The sequence below is a fragment of the Papio anubis genome, chromosome 7 (genome assembly GCF_008728515.1).
Source record: "Papio anubis isolate 15944 chromosome 7, Panubis1.0, whole genome shotgun sequence".
Classification (NCBI taxonomy): domain Eukaryota; kingdom Metazoa; phylum Chordata; class Mammalia; order Primates; family Cercopithecidae; genus Papio; species Papio anubis.
The window spans coordinates 90,552,647-90,563,048 of NC_044982.1; the positions used below are offsets into that span (position 1 = coordinate 90,552,647).

The 10,402-nt window shown below is 45.8% G+C and overlaps 1 protein-coding gene across 1 annotated transcript in view; it reads left to right on the forward strand.

Moving 5' to 3' along the window:
- The window catches only part of FAM169B (family with sequence similarity 169 member B), a 47,558-nt gene extending 42,328 nt beyond the window's left edge, over positions 1-5,230 (forward strand). Inside the window, 2 exon segments of the mRNA XM_021933646.1 lie at positions 3,649-3,743; positions 5,111-5,230. Coding sequence (XP_021789338.1) covers positions 3,649-3,743; positions 5,111-5,230 — 215 coding nt within the window.
- The last annotated feature ends 5,172 nt before the right edge of the window (positions 5,231-10,402 follow it).

A 10,402-nucleotide genomic window follows, 5' to 3' on the forward strand; every position in this document is an offset into this window, starting at 1 on the left:
AGGTGCTGCCATGGGTGGGAGGTGAGGGGGGACAGTTAATTTAAATTAACTGTCCAAAATGAAAGCCCTGGCTCTCCTTCACTCCTGGAGTGGGTGCTCCCATCAGCGTCGAATGCCATTTCTGCGGCTGCAGGTGGCTCATTAAGGGGTTGACAGGCAGCCGAGGTGCCAGGCTTTCTCTCCACGTGGTGACTGATCCACCTTAGGTGTTGACAGGTGAGCGTGCCTTGGAGTTTATTGATGATAATAGTGATCAGTTTTGCTTTTATGCTGGAAGGCTTAATGGATCTTTACAGATATTAATGGGGTGACCAGGCACCCGGGAAGGAGGCATGGCAGGGCGGGGCTGTGCTGTGATCCTAATGAGGCGGTTAAGTGACTTGCCCTGTGGCACTGAGTTAGGAATGAAGGGAAGCCGGTCAGGTCCCTGGGCACTGAGCTGTCCAGCTGTGCGGGTTTATGGACACGCTTCACAAATGAGGCTGTGGGGCCTCGCACAGCCTCTGTGCTTGGATGTTTCAGTTCCTTGGCTGGGAATGGAAAAAGAAAATGTGTTGCATATTGAAATGTGGAAATCGCACAGGCCAGAGGGGTGAGCAGGGACGAGGATGTTTTCTCCTAATTGGGGAGATGGCTCCTCCTGGAGAATTCCACTGGGGCTGTTTCAAGAGCTAGGAGTCAGTGTGGTCTGGGCAGAGGAAACTGAGCTGGAAGTCAGATGCCAAACCTGTCACTTTAATTCACTCTGAGATTCACCAACTCTCGTTTTAAAACAGCAAATGAGGGGACTTGCACAGAGAATGTTCCAGAAGCATGCCTGAGTCCCTTGAAGGAATAAGGGTTATCATTATAATTAGGATATAATTAGATTACTAAACCTCTTTAATTAAAAAAAAATAATTCTAAGTTATGGTCTTTTCACTGCCTGTATAAATCATGGCTAGTTCCCAGTTTCACCCACATCTTCTTTCCCCTCGAGGGCCCGCAGTCAGGATTTTAATTCACTCAGGAAGGTTTTCAGCCAACCGGCTTCAACTTGCAACCATTATGACAGTTAGTGCTGACATCTCAGGTTTTTTTCAAGTTGGTGAGTTGGGGCTGCAAATGTGATCACAGATTAGCTCAGTGCTCTGCAGTTTCTCATCTGTTTCTCTCTTCATGGAAATCAGCAAGTGTTAGTGGATTAGAACTTCTTACGGGTCACCTAACAATGCAGATTCCGGAACCTTCTCTTCCCTGGGAAACTCAGGCCATTAATTGGATGTTAGTCTTAAATTAGTCAGTGATTCTTAGAGTTACTTTCTTGACTTGTTCTGTTTTTTCAAGTTTTATCTGTTCTCCTTTCTTTTTCCTGACAGTTATTTTGGAGGTATCCTATAATTTTATGTGCCATAGAAATAGAACTGTAAGCAAGAAGCCCAGTGGAATCAATTGCTTCTTGTTCTAAATAAGGCATGAACATTTCACAACATTTCAAAGGGAAATTAACTTGTGCTCATTGCAAATGTTTTCTTAAAGACTATTTTTGAAGCAGCCTGATTGGTGGGCCAGGTCTTTAAAAGTTTGTGCGATCTTGGCTGTTGATAACATCTGCAGCTTATAATGGCCCTGAAAATATTTACAGGTTATGCAGACCTTTTGAGGGAAGGAGTTTGTGGGAAATTTCTTTCTTCCTACATTCAGTTACAGACAAAGCCTTTGAAACATGACCAATAGGATCATAATTGCTTCTGATGTGATTTCCCGGTCAGCCTAAACATGCCTTAAGTTTCTTTACCAGAGAGAATGAAATTGAATATGTCAACAGTGAAATGTTCTTTTACAAAATTGTTACTGGGGGCAGGAAATAATTGACCACTGCTTTAAAAATTAATTTTTTTTTCAATCTATAAGTCATAGTTTTGCTTTCTTTCTCCAGCTGAATTTTTAATCGATTCAGTTGTCATCCACAAATACTTTTATTTGCATTTAATTTTTAAACCAGAAGGATTTTTGCATCAAGAGTTGTGAAAAATATGAGATGGGAAGCAGGGGCTACTTTTCTGAAAGTTTAATGCCCAGCAAACTGCAGTTCTGACCTTTTTTTTTAGTTTGTTCTGGTGACTCATACATTATAGAGTACAATAGCAACAGCAATTTTGTGGTGGTGCTGTGTGCTGGGGAGTGCTGGGGGCAAAACCACCATATTGGGTGTGTTTTTTTCTGGCAAATGCTGCTTTTTGACAGGTTGTGTGGCTCCCCTTAGTGGCCATTGTAATCTACTGCAGCCTTGGATGATAACTTACCTCTGTGATTAGGGCTCTGATACCTCCAGGTGTGCTTCCAAATTAGTGCGCTCATTTTTAAAGATTTAATGAACCTCAATTAGGAATGAAATACAAGTAAACATTTGACAGCTCACAACACATAAAAACATTAGGAAAGGTGGAAAATTGATAATAGGTTTTCTACTTCATTTTCTCATTCATTCATTCGTGTATTGCTTTATTTGTTCATTCGATAACCATTAATGGGGCATCTACGGGTGCGCCAGGCACTTCCTAGACGTTAGGGATGCAGTAGTGAATAGGGCTGACCTGGCTTCTGAACTCGTTTACCAGCTAACTACATGGGCACCTACTACTGTGTGATATAAAAACTCTGTATGGCCAAGAGAGCTAAAGTGTGCTGATATTTTTAAGTGCCCACAATTAAATTTTGCCAAACCAAATTTTGCTAATTTATGCAGTTCTGTAAATACATTTAAAAATTTACTTATATAGATAACAACTAAATAATTCATTTGTTCTTTAGTAAACAAAATGTGTTACATAGGTATTTTCAGCTGAAATGTAAAACTGCGTATTTTTTTAGGGATCTGAACACCACACACACATATGGATTTGGGGGCGTGGGGTGGAGAGGTGCAAAGGAGGACAAGAAAGTCATCCCTTTCCAAGTCGGTACTGATTTGGTAGGAGAGGAGGGAGACTCACTGAACGTGGGTGATTATGACCTCTCTTGTGAGCAAAATCACCAGTGAGCAAAAAAAAAAAAAAAAAAAAAAGGAAAAAAAAAAAGGATCCAGGACTAGAATTGGGAAAATGTGAGTCCCTTGAATTGCAGAATCGATGGAAGAACAGATCACAATTCCAGCTCAGAAATGCTTGAGTGGAACCATTACTTTGCATCTCCTGACACCTGTCTTCTGGAGAGCATTGCAGCAAATGGCAAAGTGAAGGTCAAGAAGATAGAATTGACCTAACACTTTGGGAGGCTGAGGCAGGAGGATCACTTGAGGTCAGGAGTTCAAAACCAGCCTGACCAACATAGTGAAACCCTATCTCTACTAAAAGTACAAAAATTAGCCAGGCATGGTGGCAGGCATCTGTAATCCCAGTTGCTTGGGAGGCTGAGGCAGGAGAATCGCTTGAACCTGGGAGGTGGAGGTTGCAGTGAGCCCAGATGGCGCCACTGCTCTCCAACCTGGGCCGCAGAGGGAGACTCCATCTCAACAAACAAACAAACAAAAAAAAAGGATATAGAGTTGGGTCATGGCTATCAACACGTTTACAAGGTCCCCAGTGTACCATTTCCTCTTTTGATTGTCCAGCCCCTTGGGAGCCACCCTCATTTGCTTATCCTCTTTCTCTTGCTTGGGGAGGGCAGCACACCCAGGAAATTCCGAGGAGAACGTGAGCCGTCATGCGAGGACTTCTCAGAATGACAGACCCAGACAGTCTGCCCCTGGAGACAGCAGCAAGGTATGGTGATACTATATCACCCCCATGAACCTCTCACTTTCTTAGTAATCAGGTTGTCCTTGCTCAGTGAAGCCGTGGTCTGAACCTGCCAGGCAGCTTCCTAGATGACTCGGCTGTGGGCTTCTTGTGGCAGCGGGGCCTTGGTCTAGGCTCAGAATCTCCGGGCTATCATGGGAGGGGGGTGTTGCGAGGAGAGGCCTTTGTAATTAGATTTTTTATGGTTCTCTTCTCTAAACTAGACAAGCTCTAACGAAACCAAAATGGAACAGAACACATGGGAATTGGCCGTAACCTTGCATCGTTAAGGAAATATTGAAAAATCTGAATTTCAAATTTTGCCATGGACCAGTGTCTGTCAAGCAGAACAAAAAACAAGACAAATTTGTCTTTCTTTCCTCCTCCACTGCGAAAGCTCAGATTGCTGGGATGGAGTGGAATTAGGTATTAGGTTTTTGTATAATCCAGAGTGACTGTAGAACAGAATCTTGAGGGAATATTAAGAATATTTCTTAGAGGCTTGTTGTCATTCAGTATTTCATAAGATTATAGGTTTTCCTGGTTTTCCTGTGGCTAAACCAGACTCTTGCCCACACAGGGTATTGTGAAAATGTCCATTCTCTGGTGCCAAAGGGTCTTTGCTCTCAAATCCCTAAAGAGTCCAAAATTACTTTAAACTCACACTTGTACATCATGGACAAATACTGCTTATTTTGGAAACTATATTGCTCTGAAATAGAAGATTCAACAATGAAAGCATAAAATATCCCAGTAAGTGCTGGATTGTTTTAGAAAGCTGCTTCCTGTCTGACATTAGCTCTAGCCATCTGGCAGATGAGGGCTTTCATTTTCTTTGGTTCACCATAGAAAGATGGGCTAACCTAAGACCCAACAGGCACTGAACAGAGAGCGTAGTACTTGGCCATTTCTGTTGATCCTTGACTTTTCTTTTAAACCTCTGTTAGAGGAAGCAGAAGTGTCCAGGGTACTGTGACGCCCATGGGTGTGGACCTGGGGGAATTCTGCACATTTGAGCACGGAGTGCCAGCTTTGAAAGCAATGCTTCCTTCCCTGCCCTTTCTCTGGTCTCCCCAGGCTGGGCTGTCCTTCAGTTCCTTTCAGTAAATATTGGTGCCCGTGGTCTCACAGCAATAGCAAGGCTGCTCTTATGCTGCTCTTATGCACAAAACCTGATTTCCCCGTGGCTGGCTGGGGCGTCTGAACCTGGCCTATTCTGAATCTCAGCAGGAAGTGAAGGCACAAGCCAGACCAGGACACCTGCATGTCCTGAACGTCCAGCCCCAGACTGTGTGGGACAACCCCTTTGCCATGTTTAATTGGCATGCCTGTGGATTCTTTTCTGACTTCAGGAGAGGATGCGTGGAGAAGAATTGGAAGACACAAAGAATGATCCAGAGTGTGGAGTGGAAGAGGAGGATGCCAGGCTGGCGGGGTAGACACCGGGCAAGCTTACAAGGTCCAGTCCCTGACGTCTCCAGACGCCCATCTGGGCCGGGTCCGGAGGCCTGCCTGGGCTCCCAGGTTTCGGGTCTGAGACTTGTGTGGCCGGGAGTGCACCTTCCCCAGGGATCTTTGAGGGGCCAGTGACCCCGCAGGCCCCACATACCTCTGAGGTGGGCTCAGGCTCTAGAATGCCTGAGAACATGCTGCGCTTAGCATGCGACACCATGCAACAGTGAGGAAATATTTCCCTAAGTTAATTGTTGATAGTTCCTAAACATTTCAGAAGCTTACTTGTTAAAACTAATGTGGCTTCTGCTTCTCAGGATAACTTGGTGGGACTTCACCGGAACCACAGGGATGTTTTACTGAATGTACCTCTTTCCATATAGAAGTTTAAAGATGCTCAGGAAGGGGCCACACCCATTCCATCTGGGCTGTAGAAACCCATTGCAAGTTTGCACATGCCAGCCTTGCTATTGCTGTGAGACCACGGGCACCAAAGAGGTTTCCAGGGGGACACGTGTCCTTTCCGGGGAGGCTTCAGCCACATCAGAAGTGCCTTGAGGGCAGGGGCAGGGGCTGGATGGTGCCTACTGCAGATCTGGAGCTCTTTTCTGGCCTGGTATACAGGAGGTGCTCAGAGAGGGCTCTGCACAGGCTTCAGCCATCAGCTTAGATGGGAAGCACCAGGTAGGAATTGGGCAGATGGTGCTTCTAGCACATGGTGGCCTTGAGTGGAAAAGCTTGTGGTAGTAAAAGTAACTAAAAATGACAACCTGGCTTGAATGTGACGTTGACCTCCCCATTCTCAAATACTGATGGAGCCCTGTATTTGGTGGCTTGTGTATGGCCGCACTTGGGATGCAGAGACAGGGACCCGCTCTCAGGCCTCAGGTCCGATGGGCTAGGCAGAGCTGTCTCAGAGCCGTCTGCCCTCCTCAAGGGTGGAGCGCAAATCCAGGCCACTTTAGGGAGCCCAAAGCCTGCTCCCTGAGAGCTGGGGCGGTGCTTTCTCTACACCTGGGCCCAGCCTTGCTGATTTCAGTAGGATTTTTCCCAGAGAAAGCTGGTCAGGCCCTCTTGAGGCAGATGACCCAAGTTCTTGACCCTGCTTTTGGGAAAATGCAAATCCGATCCCATTGCTGAGGACACCCCAAACCCCTCTGTGCTCATCACTGACTTTGGAGAAGCCAGGGGCCTGCTACCGTGGTGGGCCTTGCCGCCTCTGCTCTTTGCCGTTGGAGTTCAGCTGCAGGGTCAGCCCTGGGCTGCCTGGTTACCTTGTTGACACAGAAATAGGGTTTTACCTTTTTTTTTTTTTTGAGACGGAGTCTTGCTCTGTCGCCCAGGCTGGAGTGCAGTGGCGCGATCTTGGCTCACTGCAAGCTCCACCTCCTGGGTTCACGCCATTCTCCTGCCTCAGCCTCCCGAGTAGCTGGGACTACAGGCACCTGCCACCACGCCCGGCTACTTTTTTGTATTTTTAGTAGAGACGGGGTTTCACCGTGTTAGCCAGGAAGATCTCGATCTCCTGACCTTGTGATCTGCCCGCCTCGGCCTCCCAAAGTCCTGGGATTACAGGCGTGAGCCACCGCACCCTGCTGGGTTTTACCTTTTTAGGATGTAATAAAGCCCCTCCTGTGGCCTGGTAAGGAGACCACCAACAGTCCCAAGCTCTGGGAATACATCATCTGTTCTTTGAGCAGTCAAAGGACACACACAGTGGGAGCTGTTATTTATTCATCCATGCATCCAGCTGTCCATCTGTCCGACCGTCCATCTATCTATCCATCCATTCATCCATCCATCCGTCCATCCATCCATCATCCATCCATCCTCCATCCATCCATCTTCCACCCATCCATCCATCCATCCATCCATCTATCCATACATCCATCCTCCATCCATCCATCCATCCATCCATCCTCCATCCATCCATCATCCCATCCGTCCATCCACCCATCCATCATCCATCCATCCACCCATCCATCATCCATCCATCCACCCATCCATCATCCATCCATCCACCACCCATCCAATCCATCCATCCATCCATCCATCCATCCATCATCCATCCATCATCCATCCATCCATCCGCCATCCATCATCCATCCATCCATCCATCCATTCATCCATCTTCCATCCATAAAACCATCCGTCCGTTCATCGTCATCATCCATCCATCTTCCCGTCCATCCGTCCATCCCGTCCAATCCCGTCCGTCCATCCATCCTCCATCCATCCATCCTCCATCCATTCATCATCCATCCATCTATCCATCCATCCATCATCCATCATCCATCCATCCATCCATCCATCCATCCATCCATCCATCCTGTTGTGCAACAGATATTCAGCATGCTTTCTCAGGGACATGCTGTGTGCCGGGCACAGGGGATATAAGTGAAGTGTGGTTACTGGCCTCAGGAAACTGTCTTCTCTTTAAAGGAATATCTTCTGGAGTATTCCACTGGAGTTTTCATCTCTCTTGCACCCATTACAAAGATGGAAGGGTCCAATTGACTAGAAATATAGTTTAGAGCTTCATATGGAGACATCATGAAGCCTGCCTCCCCCCTGCCCCTTACACATGGGCTCTTTGTGCTGGTGGCACAGACCATAAAAGTAGAGTTAAGTCTTCAGCCTAGAGGGTGCCCTGTGTGTGGTGTCAGATGTAACCTTTCACATGGGATGTGTGTGCTGTGAACATTGTGCTATTTGAGATGAATGGTTAGTATTTTGTGTTTACATGAAAATAAATGTTTAAAAATGTCTCAGGGGTTTGATGAAGTTACTGTTCAATAAAATAAACCTCTCAGGGAAGAACAGCTGATGTATTGATGGCTTTGTTTAAGGGCATATGAATCGACCACACAAGTTAGAAGGCAATGCCGTGGAACTGAGAGCAACCTCCTGCCCAGTCCGTGCCAGCTGTGAGGCCGTGTGCAGGGGTCCCTCCCAGCACTGTGTGCAGGACTGCCCATAATGCACATGTTTATGTGTGTTGTCTTGTTTTTATTAAATCAATTTTATTTTTTGGTTTTCTGTGTTCCTGTCTCTTATTTTTTAACAGTTCTATTGAGATATTATTTACAAACCTTAAAGTTCCCTCATTTAAACTAATAATTCAGGCCTGGCGAGGTGGCTCATGCCTGTAATCCCAGCAATTTGGGAGAAGATGTATGTGGATCACTTGAGCTCAGGAGTTCAAGACCAGCCTGGCCAACATGGTGAAACTCTGTCTCTACAAAATTACAGAAATTAACCAGAGGTGTGGCCACTAGTCTATATATAAATTTGCCTTTTCCGGATATGTCATTTAAGCGGAATCACACAATATGGGGTCTTTCACAGCTGGCATCCTTCACTTAGCATAATTTTTCCAAGGTTCATCCGTGTTGTGGTGGATGTCATCAGTTGTTATTCCTTTTGATTGCCAAATAATATCCCTTGGTATGGATGTAGAACACTGTATTTTGGCATTCACTAGGTGATGTAGTCTGGATTGACTTGAGGTTTTGGTAGTTCTCAATGATGCTGCTATGAACATACACATACACAAATACAAGTTTGTGTGTGTACATATGTTTTCAGTTCTCTTGGGTACACATCCGAGAGTGGAATTTCTGGGTCATATGATAACTCTTGAGGAACTGCCAAATTGTTTTTCCAAGTCCCTGCAACATTTTACATTCTTACCAGCCAGGTATGAGGGTTTCTGCTTCCCTCATCCCAGCCAACACTTATTCTATCTTTTTTTTCTTTTAGACAAAGTCTTGCTCCAGGTTGGAGTGCAATGGCGTGATCTCAGCTCACTGCAACCTCTGCCTCCTGGGTTCAAGTGATTCTCCTGCCTCAGCCTCCCAAGTAGCTGGGATTACAGGGACCCACCACCATGCCCGGCTAATTTTTTGTATTTTTAGTAGAGACGGGGTTTCACTATGTTGGCCAGGCTGGTCTCAAACTCCCGACCTCGTGATCTGCCCACCTCGGCCTCCCAAAGTGCTAGGATTACAGGCGTGAACCACTGCACCCGGGGCCTATTCCATCTTTTTGATACAGCCACCATCTTAGTGGGTGGGAAGTGGTATCTCGTTGTGGTGCTGACTTGCATTGCCCCAGTGACTACTGATGTCAAACAGCTTTTTATGTGCTTTTCAGTTATTTGTATTATCTTCTTTGGAGAAATGTCTATTCAAATCCTCACTTATTTTTGAATTGGGTTGTTTTTATGTTGTTGATTTGTAAGAATTCTTTATAAATTCTGGATTTTAATCCCTTTTTGGATATATGATTTGCAGGTGTTTTCCCCATTCTTTGGTTTCTCTTTTCATTTTCTTGATGTCATTTGAAGCACATTTTAAATTTTGTTTTTGAGTCAGGGTCTTGCTCTATTGCCCAGGCTGGAGTGCAGTGGGGTGATCTCAGCTCACTGCAACAACTTCTGCCTCCCAGGCTCAAGTCATGCCCCAACTTCAGCCTCCCCAGTAACTGGGACTACAGGCATGCGCCACCAAGCCTGGTTAATTTTTGTATTTTTGTAGAGATGGGGGTTTCGTCATGTTAGCTAGGCTGGTCTCAAACTCCTGAGCTCAAGTGATCCTCCCTCCTCACCCTCCCAAAGTGCTAGGGTTACAGGTGTGAGCCACCAATGCTGGCCCAGTTTTAATTTTCACAATGTCCAATTATTTTCTCTTTGTTTGCTTTAACAAAACAACAAAGTTGCAGTAGTAAATATTTTGTGTGTGTGTGTGTTTTGACATGGAGTTTCGCTCTTGTTGCCTAAGATGGAGTACAATGACGCGATCTCGGCTTACCACAAATTCCTCCTCCCGGACTCAAGCGATTCTCCTGCTTCAGCCTCCTGAGTAGCTGGGATTACAGGCATGCACCACCACGCCTGGCTTTTTTTTTTTTTTTTTTTTTTTAGTAGAGACAGGGTTTCTTCATGTTGGTTAGGCTGGTCTCGAACTCCTGACCTCAAGTGATCTGCCCACCTCGGCCTCCCAAAGTGCTGGGATTACAGGTGTGAGCCACCGCGCCCTGCCATGTGTGTGTGTGTGTATGTGTGTGTGTGTGTGTGTGTGTGTGTGGGTTGTTTTTTTTTTTTTTTAAATGAATGCTCTTTCATTCCCATCTAAAAGGAGTTATTGGGGAGAAAGTGATCTGACTCCAAAATGAATGTGGGAAATCCACAA